The sequence below is a fragment of the Arachis ipaensis genome, chromosome B05, assembly GCF_000816755.2.
Source record: "Arachis ipaensis cultivar K30076 chromosome B05, Araip1.1, whole genome shotgun sequence".
Taxonomy (NCBI): domain Eukaryota; kingdom Viridiplantae; phylum Streptophyta; class Magnoliopsida; order Fabales; family Fabaceae; genus Arachis; species Arachis ipaensis.
Genome location: NC_029789.2, coordinates 143,104,854 through 143,121,626, shown reverse-complemented (window position 1 = coordinate 143,121,626; position 16,773 = coordinate 143,104,854). Strand labels below are relative to the sequence as shown.

Genomic DNA, 16,773 nt, shown 5'->3' with positions numbered 1-16,773 from the left:
ACCGTCGCTTCCCGCCGCGGCCACTCCATCCGCCACTTCACGGCGAGTCCCACTCCCTCTCCCGCCGTCTTTGTTGACAAGACCACCCGCGTCATTTGCCAAGGCATTACCGGCAAGAACGGAACCTTCCACACCGAGCAAGCTATCGAATACGGCACCAAAATGGTAATTTCCCCGTCCTTCCTCCTTCCAACATTTCCGCGATCAGCTGAATTTGTTGACCCATTTTGAATTTGGATTAGCGATCCTTTGGTTCTATTTGTTTGTTATGTGTGTGATGTTGAAACTTGAAATGAAATGATGTGTGTCAGTGAAATGAAGGATTTGAACTGAATACGTGACTGATCTCTATGTGTTTGATGTTATGTGCGGGTGATTAGGTGGGTGGTGTGACGCCAAAGAAGGGTGGTACGGAGCATTTGGGTCTACCTGTGTTCAACACTGTTGCCGAGGCGAAGGCTGAGACGAAGGCCAATGCTTCAGTCATCTATGTTCCTCCACCTTTTGCCGCGGCAGCAATTATGGAAGCCATGGAGGCTGAATTGGATCTTGTTGTTTGCATCACTGAAGGCATTCCCCAGCATGATATGGTAATTTTCCCACTCTATAATGTCAAAATTGTAGGATACTAGTACACCAGATATATAGTAGAATTGTAGAGATTGATTCATTATTCATAATGCCCTAAGTATATGAGCTTCACCTTGCCTTGCCTTAGTCTCATTGTTTCAATAATGAAAATTTTCTTCGAAGTTTCTAATAAACTTGGAAGTTATATGTTATTTCCTTTTTCAATTTTAAATGACTGTCTATGTTGTGTCATTGTCTGTCACGGTCAACGAAACAATTTTTGAGTGTATAGACATGTGTTGTCTATGTTTAATGCAAGATTCATGTGTGTGTGACACTCAAATGATGCGTTGATGCTTCATCGGTTTTGTTATACTTTTTTCCTTTTTATGTTAAGTTGGCATTTACATGGCTTAAGACAGCATGTCATATTCCATCTATGTAGTTCCAGTATAAATAGTTATTATCAGTTATTCCACATTGAGAGGAGCTGATTGGGATCGCCACAATATATGTGTCTAAAGATAGTATACATAGGAAATTCCACCTAGTGAGAAAGAGTTTGGTTGTTATTGTATGCTTAATTGGGCATTATGAATTAATCTCTTCTATTAGGTCAACGGTATTTGGAACTTACTTATAACAACCTATGTAAATAGAACTTTTTTTCCTTTTTATTCTGAGATAGGTTTATCTTATTACATGTAGAGGTTTCATTTGTTGATTCTTTGAAATCTATTTCATTCTATTTATAGGTTTGATATTGTAGTGTTTAGTAGTGAAAGATTAGCTTCACAAACGCATAAAACTATTGGTAGTATTAATGGATATTAGAATCTGGACTTATGGACTAATATTAAAATATCATATGAGATCTTATGTTTGAACTTGAGCTATTGCTAAGAACTATTACACTAGTGTAGTTTACATATTGCTCACTGCTGCTGAAAATATCACTAAAGTTATTGTGTTTATGCTAGGTAAAAGTTAAAGCTGCTCTTAATCAGCAGTCCAAAACTCGTTTGATAGGACCAAACTGCCCTGGTATCATCAAGCCTGGGGAATGCAAAATCGGAATCATGCCTGGTTACATTCATAAACCTGGCCGTATTGGAATTGTATCTCGTTCTGGTACCTTGACATATGAAGCGGTGAGTCATTATTTTGATTTCGAGTTGAATATATAGTTTGTTCAATAGTGGATGCAATTGAATTTTTTGGCTAAATGGTAAGTGTTGTTTGTCTGGATTGGGTTCTTTTTAATTTTTCTTCTCAAATTTTTCATGGGATATGATATCGGTAGTATGTAGAGGAAAATATTGGCACATACTACTGGGGATACTGATGTATCTTTTGCCACTTTTCTTCAGTTGAAAATTGGTTCATGGACCTACTGCTTTTTCACTTGTGATTATACCGTTCCTAAAATATTTATATGCCACTTCTTGTATTATCATCTGTTTTGGTCACTCCACTTCTTAGTTGGAGCACGATAATCAACTATAGGTTTCAATGGATCAATTTTCTTGCTCAGTTTCTTGACATTTAATGCCTCTACTTGCATGCATCTTTTATAATTTTAGTTTAGCAACACTGATTCAGCATTCATGTTTGTTACCAAATAGCTGGCTTTTATTCCTGGGAGTTATTATCATTTGAATATTCAAGTTCATTTTGATTCATAAATTAATGATGTTCATTGTTTAACAAAGGATAAAGTATATGTGTTCTTAACTATTTAGGTTTTCCAAACGACTGCTGTTGGCCTTGGACAATCCACTTGTGTCGGTATTGGGGGAGATCCCTTTAATGGAACAAACTTTGTTGATTGCCTTGAGAAATTCATTGCAGACCCTCAGACAGAAGGTACGTTGTCATATTTTATCTCTTTTATTGTCATTTATATTACTGCATGTTTTGACTATCTTCTGATCCTTGGCAGTGACTTCTGTGAGTATTTTCTTTGTGTCGTGAAGTGTTTCCTCTTGGAATTATGGGGTAGAGTCATTTGTAAATACTTTCTGTTTGTTTAATTCAGGTATCATTCTTATTGGAGAGATTGGAGGAACTGCAGAAGAGGATGCTGCTGCATTAATCAAGGTTCGTTTTTAATTATTAGCTGTGCATACGATTTTGTCTTTTACTTAATTATCAGTATTTGAGAAATTAAAACATGTTTTTGATCTTGTGAGTAAGGAACACAGCTAGGCTTTCATAATATGTTTCCTACATTATAATTATGATTTTGAGGAAAGTATTTATGTTATGCTGAATTATAATGAGTAGAAGTTGCTGCTGCAGTATTCTGTTCCTAATTTCCAATTGTTTTAACTTTTAAGTGATAGATTACTCTTTTTATGGGTGATTGGTAATTAAACCAATTCATTGCTACTTTGCTAGCCATCACTTCTAAATGTTTTCTTCTTCTTGGTCCAACATTTTCAAAATTTTATGTTTTGTTGTTATTCTGCTTGTATTAACTAGGTCTAAAAGCTTTTGGTTCATTCATTTTGTTATATATGATCATGTGTAGTAGGAAAAAGGTCCATATATTGTTGTGCATATATTAAATGTTATAAGGTGTTGCCCGGTGATATTTATGCTACATATCATAAACATGCTCAGTTATCATGTTATTTTAGACTACCATGTTGATGTTCGGCGGTTCTTAATTTTGAAATGGCATTCTATACAGGCAAGTGGTACCGAGAAGCCTGTTGTTGCATTTATTGCTGGATTAACTGCTCCCCCCGGCCGTCGTATGGGCCATGCTGGAGGTAAGGATATTTTATATATATGTGGAACTGATGACTTGTAATGGGACATACCAATGCAGCTTGTTGCTTGTTTTGGAGAATTAGATAGCATAATGCATGCTTATTTTGCTCCTTTCTTCTCAATGTCAGTTAATGGCTTTTATTTTGCAAGCCAAGGGATTTTGAATTTATTAGTTTAGTTAACAAGTGACAATTATTAACTACTATATGTTTTCCCTTTTAGTTTGACCAAGAACTGTGTTGTTTGATATGAATGAGTTCATGTAAAGCATCTTATGCTTAAGCCTTAATGTGCTACAATTGGCTTAATACAAAGGAGGCACCCTTAGTTTGTTGAGAGGAGAAAGTATCGTTCATTTCGAAACTGTTCTATTAAAGACTGAAGTTCTCATCGAAAACTGCGCTATAGATTGGAGGAGTGTAGTTGATATTTTGGCCATTTAGCTTTGGGATAACTCCTTAGTTATATGTTCATTTTACGTAATTTTATTATGATTGGTATTAAATCAACCATACATCCTGAATTTGTTTGTGCTCGTTTGTGCAGCTATTGTCTCGGGTGGCAAGGGCACCGCACAAGACAAAATCAAAACCCTGAGGGAAGCTGGCGTCACCGTTGTGGAGTCCCCTGCCAAAATTGGAGTCGCTATGCTAGATGTTTTCAAGCAGAGGGGTTTGGTGCAATAGTTTGGGTTCATTTGACTTTCAATCAAACCATATTGGTTTTTGTTGTCTATAACACAATCGGAAAACTTGATCCCCATTGATAGCAATGGGACTTTTCCGTTTTCCCCCAAAGAAAGGCTGAGAGGTGCATCAAAATAAAAAAAAAAAGTTAAAAAGTCATTCAAGATTCTTCGTATTTCCGGCAAGATTGTTATGATCCCTACCAGTTTTGTGGCACCGATTTGTAAACATCTAATTTATATCATTTGCAGTGAATTTCCAGCAGCTTAAAATTGCTGTTTCTGCATCGGTAGCCTGCAACTGGGTACTTCTGTGCATGTTTGTGGTAGCTTTGTTATCAATACGCATTATGATATAAACTCACCCTTTTGCAGCGACTTTCGAACTACTTAAAATTGTTCTGCAAAGTTGGTCACCCATAATGTTTGTCTTATGACTAGTGGATAATCTTGGGCATACAAATGTTGTCATATTTTGGTACGTCATTGTAATTCAATGATGGACCAAAAACTAAAAGGTAATAGTGACGTTTAAAGAGGCAAAAAAGAAGAAAAAGAGAGAAAAACAGACGTAGTAAGTTATTATTATTGGTTAGAACATTGGCAAGGTAGCTATTTTTTTTAGAACATCCATAAGTTTTGAACAAGAGGGAACAATATTATATTAGCCTATGGATTGTATGCATTATATAATTTGATGATGCAAAAATCAGGAATTTTGTAAGACTAGTCTTAAATGCTATGCTGACTGATACGAAAAATAAACCTCGTTCTACATATCTCAATCTTCAAGTTCTAAATCGCACTTCAGCTCTTACTGTTGAAGAATTACCATCAGTCGAAAAGGGCAGTATTTTATCCAGAAGATGAAGCTCATCGCCTGTGTGGCATTAAACACCTAGTTCTAATGTGCCATCCATCTGTAGATGAGGTAGGCATAAAAATTATTTTGACGAGTAAACCGCTAAAAATGTTTTCAAATTATCAACAAAGTTCTCAATTATTAAATATATATATTTTCAAAAGAATTTAGAAATTGGACTTAGATATCTTTTATAAGTATGATTAGAAAATGAAATAGATTTATCCTAAACATTTGGTGATGTTTACGATTTTTTGTTGATGAAAAAAATACATTTAAGAAATGAAGAAAGGAAATCTAAAAATCAAATTTTGATTCGGATTTTTGCCTATACTTTCAAGTATTATCTAAATGTTGCCGCAAAATTTCGAATCATATGTATAAATATTTTGTCAAATATAAAAGCCATTTTCACTTATAAAAAAAATGTATTTTTTATTATTTTTAAAGGGAATTAATTTGTCTTAGAATTTAATTTTGATATACTGTTGACCTAAAGTAGTTTTACATGTGTATTTAATCACATAACGTCATATCAGCATAAATAACTACTTGTTATGTTGACCACTAAATAGTCATCCAAAAAATGGATATGATTCCACAATTGTATTAAACGTTTTACATAGTGATTGTGTACTAAAAATATAACCTTTTTTGTACATAAATAATTTTTACAATGACCTAAAAACATGGTAAAAAAAGAGTTAAGTTCCTCCTAAAGGTATTGGGTAAAAAGAATGGAACCCAAAAGAACACATTGAGGAGTTGAATTTCTCTTCAGTGGGAACTATATTGGTGGAAGGGGATTGGTTGGATTTGGAGTGTAAAGAGGGTCATCTAGTTGAAATAAAAACAAACTAGATGTCCCTTCACTGATGTCACATGTCAGGAACTTTAGTTTAACGTGTGGGAATCAACTTCCTCCTTTGAACAGTTGAAAAGACTTAAAGTCACGAGAATACCAAAAGATATTTGGGATAAAAAAGAGTAAACCAAATATCAGACTAAAACCATTGGACAATAAATTTCTTCTTCATCATGGTTTTACACTATAAAAAGGATCTCAAGCCACCTCTGTAAAGCATCTTTTACTTTCACCTTCACCTCCTCAGAGTTTCTTTTCAGAAAACCTTCACCTTCACCTTCACCTTTTTCTAGACCTTTCTTATTCTTGAAGCTGAGAAATTAGAAAATCCATCTTTTCCTCCCCCAAAATTTCTCTCACCGTTCTTCATTTGATTCATCCCCTTCACGAGTAAAAATTGGCATTCGGGTGGTCCACTAGAAACTCGACAACCATTAACCAGCCCCTATCCACTTTAAACAAAACTCATTCATCCTCTTGTACATTAGTAGAGGTCTCAACACTTGTTCTCCACCTCTATTTCTTATCATTAGTTCTTGTATTACTTATTCGTCATTAATAGAAGTATTTTCCTCACAAGTATACTTACCCGTAATCTCTCATCTTAACTATTATTTTTCACTTAATCTACTTTTCACAAAACTCACCCGAATCACATAGTCAATACATTAAAATTAAACTCTTTCTTATAACGATACTTTTTAAAAATTTATTTGTCAAACACATTAAAATTTGATTGAAAACAATATAAAAATTAATATGTTCGACGAATTATCAAAGATTTCTAAGATAAAAATTTATTTGACACCAACATATCCAATTTAAAATTCGTTGAACCAATTTAAGCATCTTCTGCTGAGATTGTTTTCCTATTTCTATTTTTGGTTAAATGTGCATGGTTTTCTTGTCACCGTCTGTATTGGGCCTTGTGCTCTGTAGCTCATAAGCTCAAAGCTGTGGTCCAAAAACCAAGCACAAAGTAACCTCGTTTCCTTTACTTTGTCCTAAAACTTGAAAGCAATAAATTCCAAGCCAGTAGTAGTATTAAGGGTACCTCGTTTTCATTTGTTCGGAGTATCTTGGATTTCATTCACCAACCTTCGGCTTTAGCTTTTGTCTAGTGTTTGGTATATACACTATTCAGATCCCTCATTTGGGTTTGGATTGGAATAAGGAATAACTCTCACTTTGATTCACTCACTCTATTTACCATTTTCATATTTGTTGTTGACTTTGACTCTTCTTCCTCTCTTCTTCGATCAGATCCACACTCTCATTACACCCCAACTGCAACACACACACTCACACTAGGGTTTTTCAAATTTTCCATGGAAATCCCCACACCCTAACAAAATCCACTCCGTTTTTTCCACTCCCATACAAAAGAAATCAAATTTCCTACCATTCCGATCCGCTCAACCATGGCAGCCAGCTCGAAACCCGGATCACCACGGCCACCACCTTCCTCGTCGTCATCAATGGCGCAAGATCTCTTCAACAATTTCTCGTTCTCCAAAACCCTGAAGCTCAAGACCAAGCAGCAAGAGCTTCTGATCCGCGTCACTGTCCTCACACTCATCTACATCCTAGCCTTCATCACTCGCCTCTTCAGTGTTCTCCGCTACGAGTCCATGATCCACGAGTTCGACCCTTACTTCAACTACCGCACCACTCTTTACCTCACAAAAAACGGCTTCGCCGAGTTCTGGAATTGGTTCGACTCGGAGAGCTGGTACCCACTTGGACGCATCATCGGCGGAACCCTCTACCCCGGTCTCATGCTCACTGCCGCCGCGCTCTACTGGGTCCTCCGCTTCCTCCGTTTTGCAGTCCACATCCGCGAGGTTTGCGTCCTAACGGCGCCGTTTTTCGCCTCCAACACCACCCTCGTTGCTTACTTCTTCGGCAAGGAGATTTGGGATTCCGGCGCCGGGATCGTCGCCGCGGCTTTGATTGCAATCTGCCCTGGGTATATTTCGCGGTCTGTGGCAGGGTCCTATGACAATGAAGGCGTTGCTATTTTCGCGCTTTTGTTGACATTTTACTTGTTTGTTAAGGCTGTTAACACTGGGTCGTTGGCTTGGGCTCTGGCTTCGGCGTTTGGATATTTCTACATGGTTTCGGCTTGGGGTGGTTATGTGTTTATCATCAATTTGGTGCCACTTTATGTATTGGTGTTGTTGGTTACTGGGAGGTACTCGTTGAGGTTGTATGTAGCTTATAATTGTATGTATGTAGTGGGAATGTTGCTTGCTATGCAGATTAGGTTCGTTGGGTTCCAGCATGTTCAGTCTGGAGAGCACATGGCTGCTATGGGCGTGTTTTTCTTGCTGCAGGTTGAGATTTTTCTATGTTGCCTTGTTGAATTGCTTTTTGTGTGTATGACAGATGATTTTCGAGCAAGTTGATAATATGTTATTGATTGAGTTGCATTCTTGTTCGCATTCCTGGTTTTAATTGTGGCTGCATTCTGGAAAATATAGCATAGGTTGTTGAGTCCAATTTAAAATCATTGTTATAGTAATCGGTTACTGAGTTGAGTGTTGCTTGTTATTCATCTTGTGCTCGCACATCACCTTGCATGTAGAATATGTGGCAGAATCAAATTGTAGGATTGCTGAAAACTAGGTCAGACTGGATTTAATCAAATCATGAACAATGCAGATGTGAACTTGTGAAGTGATCTGTGTTTGGCACTTCATAGTTTATAGGTCTCTTGTAATTACATTGAGGAAATTACCTTTGATGGATGCTTTTACAACCTAGCTGTTTTAGTTTGTTTTTTCCCGCCCAGGTGGCCTGCCTTGTTATGTATTTGATTTGATCTGTAGTTGCAATACTTTATTCTCTGTTTCCCTTGTCATTCAAGTTGAATTTATGTTTGATAGTTAGGATTATGAATTGATTGTTACAACAAAATATCAGAATGATGTTTATGGTGAATTGCTGCTCCCTCTGAATGCATGTGATCTTCTTGTGACGCCAATTCTCATTGTTTTCCCAGGTTTTTTTCTTCCTAGATTGGGTAAGACATTTGCTCAGTGATGCAAAATTGTTTGAAGCATTTTTGAGGATCACGGTAACTGGTGCAGTTAGTGTTGGAGCCATTGCTTTGGGAGTAGGCACAGCATCCGGCTACATTTCTCCATGGACAGGAAGGTTTTACTCCTTGCTTGATCCAACATATGCTAAGGATCACATTCCAATCATTGCATCTGTCTCTGAGCATCAGCCAACTGCTTGGTCATCCTTCATGTTCGATTTCCATATCTTGCTTATACTTTTCCCTGCTGGGCTCTACTTCTGCTTCAAGCGCTTGTCAGATGCCACGATCTTCATTGTTATGTATGGCCTTACAAGCATGTACTTTGCTGGTGTGATGGTTCGTTTGATTCTTGTTGCTACCCCCGCTGTGTGCCTCATTAGTGCTATTGCGGTTTCTGCTACTGTGAAGAATCTGACTCGGTTGGTGAGGTCCCAAAGCCAAGCTGTTCAAAGTGGTTCTAGCAAAGGAGCTAGCACTGCAAAGAGTTCTTCCAAGGTTAGAACTTTCAATGGAATTAGTGGGCAATTGCTAATGTGAAAATTTTAACACTTTATGGTTACTTCCATGCAGGGTGTAATTGATAATTCCCAGCCTTTCCAAAGAAATGGTGCTATTTTGTTGCTTCTGGGTGCTTTCTATCTACTGACTAGATATGCTATTCACTGCACCTGGGTCACATCAGAGGCTTATTCATCTCCCTCGATTGTCTTGGCTGCAAGGGGGGCTCATGGAAACAGGGTCATCTTTGATGATTATCGTGAAGCTTACTTTTGGCTTCGCCAGAACACCCCACCAGATGCCAAGGTGATGTCTTGGTGGGATTATGGTTATCAAATAACAGCCATGGGTAACAGGACAGTTATTGTTGACAATAACACCTGGAATAATACACATATAGCAACTGTTGGGCGGGCAATGTCATCGTATGAGGATGAGGCCTATGAGATAATGAGATCGCTTGATGTTGACTATGTATTAGTTGTGTTTGGCGGTGTTACTGGCTATTCTTCTGATGATATTAATAAGTAAGTCCATCTGAAGTAATATACAATGCTTTTCTATGTTCATTTGAGTTGTTTAGCATATAAAAGTTTTAGGGTTGTCACCTGAACTTAGAATCATTTGTTACATTGATATGATTAATGATTGCAAGAGTTCCATTTATCGCAATTGGTTGTTTTTGTTCTCAAAAATCGTTTTTCTAGTTCTCCTCATCCTTGCTTGTGTTTCTTGTCCATACGTATTGTATTGTGAATGATAGCCCTCATATTGTTTAAAAAATAAGTTTCATTGGCAATCCATTTTCAAGATAGTACACATCGGTAGTCTATTTCTATGAACACTTGTGTCAAGCATACTTCTGTTTCTCATGGTTTGATACTTTGCATTGTTGTGGCAATAAAAAATATATCTTGTTTTATAATGGACTCACTAGAATGAGCTTGGACACTGTGCTAGTAGATTTTCCTTTTGCTATATTTTCTTTACGTGTGAATATGTAAATTGATGCATATTGATCATTTCATAGTTGTCGCCATCTTTCAATTTTCTTTTTAAAATAATTAATAAAATTAAAAAAATTATCATTTGAGCAAGTAGTCTATATCTTAACTCCTATAAGGCCTTGCAACATTTTTGTACTGATATTCATAATTTTGTATAGATTTCTCTGGATGGTGAGAATCGGTGGTGGGGTTTTTCCTGTAATTAAGGAACCTGATTACCTTGTCAATGGAGAGTATCGTGTAGATAAAGGTGCAGCTCCCAAGATGTTGAACTGTCTTATGTAAGTTTCTTTCAACTTCTAGTTGGGCTTTGCTTTTTGAATCACTGTTTACTTCCAAGAAGTCTATATTTATACAAATCTGTTGGATTCTTCCCTTGAGACATTAAAAATAAGAAAAGATCCATATTTGGATATCTCATGTAAATTTTTTTTATCTAACAATTATATTTGGGTACAACAATATAAAAGTAATTTTTTGTTTATTTACTATGTTAAAAACATTTTTTTAAGTAAAAAGGATCTTTTAAAAAAAAGATGTAAGGGCTTGTTTGGATGTGTTTTTACTAAAAGATTTTTTTTCAAGTGATCTTTTTTTAAAAGATCGTTTAGAAAGTAAAAGGAATTTCATGTTTAGGTATCTCATGTAAAATATCTTTTTATTTAACAATTATGTTTGGGTACAACAATATAAAAGTATTTTTTGTATATTTATTATATTAAACACGTCTTTTTTTAAGTAAAAAAGATTTTTAAAAAAAATGTAAATTGTAGCTGCTAAAAAAAGATGTTTTATTTTTATTTTTCTAGTGTTTTTATTTTAACTACTAAAATTTTGTCAAAAACAATAAAAATAATAAAAAAAGATTTTTTTTCATTGGAAAAATATATTTTTCTAACAACTTAATAACACTCAAACAAGCTCAATATTATTTGTTATTTACATGTAAAGGCAAGTGATGAATTGATACATGGTGACTTAATGCATTTTTTTTCCCGGTGATTATCAGGTACAAACTATCTTATTATCGGTTTGGGGAGCTCACTACAGAATATGGCAAACCACCTGGGTAAGTTTCCATAGCCCTCACGGTTTGTACTTGTTTATTTAACCTGGCGCAGCATAAAATTTTGTATCTTCACTGACAGGTAGCCAATGTTATTTATATCATTATATTCTTTTATTTTACTTTTTTTAAAGAATCTTATTTATGTTGTTCTATGCATGTGAGCATACAAGACTATAATGAACAATTAGTATTGGTATATATCCTTATTGACAAATGATATTTATGAAGCTATTATGCATAGAATCTATATATGCACCCTATCATTGACACAAGAGGGGGAAGTACAATTACATGTAGGTGGTTTTTACTAGGGTATTTAATGAATCTTATGACTTGATTAGCTTTCTGAAAGTCGTAGTTCATCTGAATTTTGGAATTACATGGGTTTTTGATGATTCCTATTAGATATTATTTATTCTTCTAAGAAAGAGGTGACCAACCCTATATAGTATATTGAGACTAACCCATGTAACACTTGATATTAGTCCCTAAAATCTGAAATCCTGGTAAAATCTTGGTGCCTTTTTACAAGTGTGACCTGCTTTTTTGGGCTTGGAAAATGAATCGTTATTGCTGCCCTCACCTCCCCAACAGTCACACATGCGCATCACTTAACAGATGGTCAGATGTGCAGTTTTCACTGTTCGCCACCTTATTTCAGCTAAACCCACCTTGTTTCCTACACATAGCACTCTGATTCTGGCCCCTGACATTGCCAGTTATCCTTTGTCCAAAGATTAATGATTGAAGTTCTGAAATTGGCACAACAAATTGTGAATAGTGTATTTGCTTGATAATTGATACCTTATTTATATCTGCCCGTATTGTGGAATGACAGGTTTGATCGCGCTCGAGGAGTTGAAATTGGGAATAAGGACATAAAGCTTGAGTACTTGGAAGAGGCCTTCACTACCCAAAACTGGATAGTTCGTATTTATAAAGTGAAACCACCTAAAAACAGGTGGTAACTTTTAGAAAGGAAAAAAAGAAGTTAAAGTTAGACTTTGTTTTCTTTGCGGGAACGATAGCATTGTAGTGACTGAACTTGAGAATTGAAAAACGTGTTTAGCCACATCACAGATTGTGGACTGATTTTTGAAGTATTTACATGTAGAATACATTTAAGTTAAAGCTTTGGAATCATTTCTTTTTAGAAAAAAAGGTACCATTGCATTCCAACTGTGATTTAACCTTGTGCTTTAAGTGCTACTTGTTTGGGCATGATTGCATAAACGATACAATGTTTTCCCTATAATTAACTGGATTATTAGAGATGTCCCCCCCCCCCTTTTTTTTTTTTTTGAGTAAGCGCTGTAATTTTATATATAAAATTTGTCAATGGAAATTGTCATCTGATTCTTACTAAGTAAATATACCACAATTAGAAGTGCCTAAAATGTTCAGACAAACAGAAAAAAAAAGCGTTTAGAATATACTCTAGTGATTCTGTCCAAATATTTAGAGCCTCATGATTGTTCATTTTCAAGTTCAACAACACCCATCATTTTCATTGTGCCGGCAAACGTGATTCAAGCCATGTGCCATGTCGTTGTCTCGAGAAATGAAAAAGGGGACATGCATGTCCATTAATCTCTATATTGGTGTCTCAATAGTAGATATTAATTGCTAATAAATCATTGCTTAGCATTGCTTTTCTCAACTAAAACAAGCATTCACACCGGTATCTCTCCTTCAGAAAACAATCCTCGCTGTTATTATTTTATGGTCCTGTGATATATATAACACATTCACGTGAACAGTGCACCTACCCTACCTTAAACATGTGCACTACCATAGGTTGTCTTAGAACTTCTGCAAATCTGATATACGGTACCACATTGCCCTACTTTGTTCCTTGTACATCTGAACACACTAGTTCACATAATTTTTTATCCTAAATAGCAAATAGAATGCATACTTCATAAGAATAAAATAATCTGATATAGCCTGATCTCTTGTATTAACCAGATGTATCTAATTGAGGGTACGCAAATCCATGTAATATAAAATATAAGACATAAATAAATCCAATATAAAAGGCCATGTAACATGGTTTGCACATTTTTCTGTCAATGCAGAGTATATAAAGGGTCTGAAGAAAAAGAATAAACCTTAGATACATACACAAATATAATGACTTGATACAAGTGATGACTGGACAGAATGACTTGCACTTTGCTTGACCCAATCATTCAACAAATGAGGCTATCGATCTGTAAGTAACTTCTGTGATCCAGGTGGGTGGGGCAACCTGGTGCATTTCACAGAAACCAGTTTTGCATACCAAGTTTCTTGCACCTGTTCCTCAGCTTTAGCTGCTTTGGGAGGTCACTGATCCCCTTGTTATTCTAAGCCTGGAATAAATATCCTAACCATGTATTTTGTTTCTCCAACTTTCTACATCTTTGGCTCATGCTTACTTACCCAAAAGATTTGCATCTTGTTGCAATTTATGTTTTGTAATTTGTATAATGTCAAAAAAAATAATAATTTTTCGCCAAGGGAAGGGTTTCAACTAATCAAGGGCAGTTTTGCTTCTCCGACCAGTTATTGGGATCGGTAAGCCATCAAAGATGGGTTTGGAGATAGCTGCTTGCAAATCCGGTTTCAGATTCCACATTGTGGTTGGCCAGGCTGAGGCCGAATTGTTCTTTTCCTGCTCTCTCAGGCTTGACGCGCTTGATGATTTGCGTACTCCAGAAAGAGTATCGGTAAAGATGGATTCGCCCATCCCCACCGCAATAGAATCTAACCATCCTGATTCTGATTCTGAAAGCAGATTTGCTCGACTAGCTGATTTTGGCCTCATAGACAACGCTTTTCCGTTTGAAGAAAAACCATTTGACCCCCCGTTAATTCCTTCCTTCAGAATCTTTTCTGGTGTAACAGGTCTGCTATCAACTTCAGCTTTCTGACGTCTGCGAACGGATTTCTCATCAGATTTCTCACCTCCCACATCTCCAATGTCCGCAAGAGGCACATACTCATGCATTTCATCATTCCCAGTCAATAAATCATACACTAAATTTGTTGACTTGGGGTAATGGTTTGATCGAAGGTCAGAAATTGGTGAAGTTTTGGGAAACCAATCATCTCCAGAATGATCTGAATTATCAGATGCATAAACTGCCAATTCTGTCTCAGATGTATCTCTAGCTATAGAAGAACTCAATCCATAGTATTTCTGCAAAATGGTCATGGCTGGAGAAACCTTCTCCTTCGGTGGTTTAAGTCTTAAGGATTGTAGAGGTTCCTTCATGCAGTATTGACTTGCACGTGGGGGTCGTCTTTCCGAGCTATTATCCCTGCAATGATTTTAACCTAAAAAGATTAGTTTGTGAAACCAGCAGATTTTGAATTGAAGCAACAGCCTAGAACATCAAACAAAACTCATCCCCAAAGGAAAAAAATACAAGCAAAAACATGTAGAGTAGCAGCAAGAATTTTCATCAAACTGTAAATATCATGGGTGGATGATGCACCACAAACTTGCAAAAGCATCCTTGAAAAGCAATTATAAATTGTTGCACAATGACATGGGGAAGAATTAGAAAACACAATATATGAGTATATGGTAGTACCCCAACTTTGCATGTCCATTAGGTACACTCGGAGTGGGAGAGGGGGATGGCGGATGTCGTCCCGGTAACGGAATTTTCAATGTCTTCAGTGCAAACATTTGAAGATCCGTGGCTAACCCGTTCATCCTTTTGATATCAGCTACCTGAATAAGGAGAGTTCAGTATCATGATATCACAGCCCAAAAAGCAATCATCCATGCATTGCTGGCCAGAAGTAAAAAATTTCTGACGCTTTCATTGCTATAGCCTTATAGGCATTTCTGCACATTATACAATCATCTACTTTGTATATTACCATATCTTCATGATAATGTAGTATCTCTAGTAGTAATTTGTATGTTACTGGAAATGAATAAAAATAAACAATATTTGGAAAATGAAAAGTCAAATCGGTTGGAAATCAAATGAATTCAAGTTCTGCCCCAACTTCAGAACAATTTCTACCTATCGTTATTCTCACCTGCATAGCCATTCCACTAATCCCAAATCCCAAAAGTGGAGAATATTAACTCAAAGGAAAAAACTTTGATTAAATAAGTAATCAGAAATCGAGCCACTTAACTCAAATGGAAATGGTTCCTTCAGATCGGTTTGTTGGAATAACAAAACAAAAATAAATCAAACAAACACAACCTTCCATCATTACCAAAAAAAAAAAAAAGAGTTAAATAAGTTAGAAAAAGCACAACACAGGACACCAAAAAATATTGAAGAAAAGGGTGTATACAAAATGAAAATAAGACCTCAGAATGAAACCCAGAAGAAAAGGGTAAAACTTTACCACGTTTAAGGCACCCCAAGTTGAGAATCATAAGAAAATAATGCACAATAAGAACATGAAAAAAGAAAAATTGAAGTAGCTATATACCTCAACGCCATACTTAATAGCCACACCAGCGAGTGTGTCGAGCTTAGAGACTTGGTGCTCAATATAATTCAACCCACTTCCACCGCCGCCGACACCGCCACAGACGCCGCCGCCGTTCTGCAACCCGTTCGACGGCGACATCTTCTCCGATCGGCCGCCGACACCAAAGATCTACGATCTCACACCAAAGGAATAATAGCTTCTTCACATATACAGAAAAAAGGGGCAAAAAAGGAGCAACCAATTAATTCGAGAAAAAGTGAGGGTTTGGTGAAGTGGGTGGAAGAGTGGAGGGTGGAATTGCGCCTAAAGATGAAAAGGGTCAAAGAAAAATCTGATCTTGGAGGAGGAAGAAGAAGAAGAAGGGAAAGGGAAATTAGAGGATGAAGAAAAACAAGGGTTTTAAAATAAAACTCTGTATTATGTTGTTAAAGAGAGTGAGAAAATAAAAGAAAAAGAAAAGAGAAAAAAACAAAAATGAAATGAAAAATAGGGTTCTTTATTTCCTAAGCTTCTTCTTCTTCCTCTAGTTCAATAGGGATTTGACTTTATTCCACACACTGCCATTACTCTTCTTTATTTCTCTCTCTTTCTTCTGAGATTGAAAATTTTGGAAGTGGAGAATGGGAATGGATTCTTCTTCTTCTTGTTAATTCCTCTTTTAAGTAACATGCCAATCCTTTTTTTTCGTTTTGGGAGTTAAGGTTTTGAACCAAAAATATAAAAATGGAAATTAGTTTTAAATGTATTAGGTCACTATGGTTGAAATTTTATTTGTAAAATTTGTTATATTTTAATTCACTTTTGTTGTTCCTTAATCGTATTTATAACGAATTTAGCAATTTATTGTAAATAATAAAACATTACAAATTTTTATCATACAAATATTATCAAATTAAAATATAGAATATTTTGCTTGTATAAAAAATTTAAATTATCACAAT

General features: G+C 36.1%; 3 protein-coding genes across 5 annotated transcripts; 2 read left to right on the top strand and 1 right to left on the bottom strand.

Annotated features, from left to right (window-relative positions):
- Nucleotides 1-4,415, top strand: LOC107644599 (succinate--CoA ligase [ADP-forming] subunit alpha-2, mitochondrial; the record flags this gene model as incomplete). Its single annotated transcript, XM_016348486.2, is given in 7 exon segments — nt 1-165; nt 381-590; nt 1,551-1,721; nt 2,313-2,436; nt 2,609-2,670; nt 3,266-3,347; nt 3,895-4,415. Coding segments are annotated over 7 exon segments (954 nt in total), but the record flags the coding sequence as incomplete, so codon positions are not given.
- Nucleotides 7,164-12,652, top strand: LOC107644598 (dolichyl-diphosphooligosaccharide--protein glycosyltransferase subunit STT3B). Its single transcript, XM_016348485.2, has 6 exons — nt 7,164-8,096; nt 8,765-9,301; nt 9,377-9,831; nt 10,470-10,592; nt 11,321-11,380; nt 12,219-12,652. The coding sequence occupies exons 1-6, from the start codon at nt 7,182-7,184 to the stop codon at nt 12,346-12,348; spliced, it is 2,220 nt and encodes a 739-aa protein (XP_016203971.1). The 5' UTR covers nt 7,164-7,181; the 3' UTR covers nt 12,349-12,652.
- Nucleotides 13,380-16,524, bottom strand: LOC107644597. Of its 3 annotated transcripts, none has more exons than XM_016348483.2 (3): nt 15,830-16,524; nt 14,944-15,104; nt 13,380-14,685 (listed from the first exon to the last, which is right to left on the bottom strand). In XM_016348483.2, the coding sequence occupies exons 1-3, from the start codon at nt 15,968-15,970 to the stop codon at nt 13,896-13,898; spliced, it is 1,092 nt and encodes a 363-aa protein (XP_016203969.1). In that variant the 5' UTR covers nt 15,971-16,524; the 3' UTR covers nt 13,380-13,895. The 3 variants fall into 3 exon arrangements, with proteins under 3 accessions (XP_016203969.1, XP_020958732.1, XP_016203970.1); XM_021103073.1 differs by having other exon boundaries at nt 14,968-15,104; XM_016348484.2 differs by having other exon boundaries at nt 14,962-15,104; nt 15,830-16,514.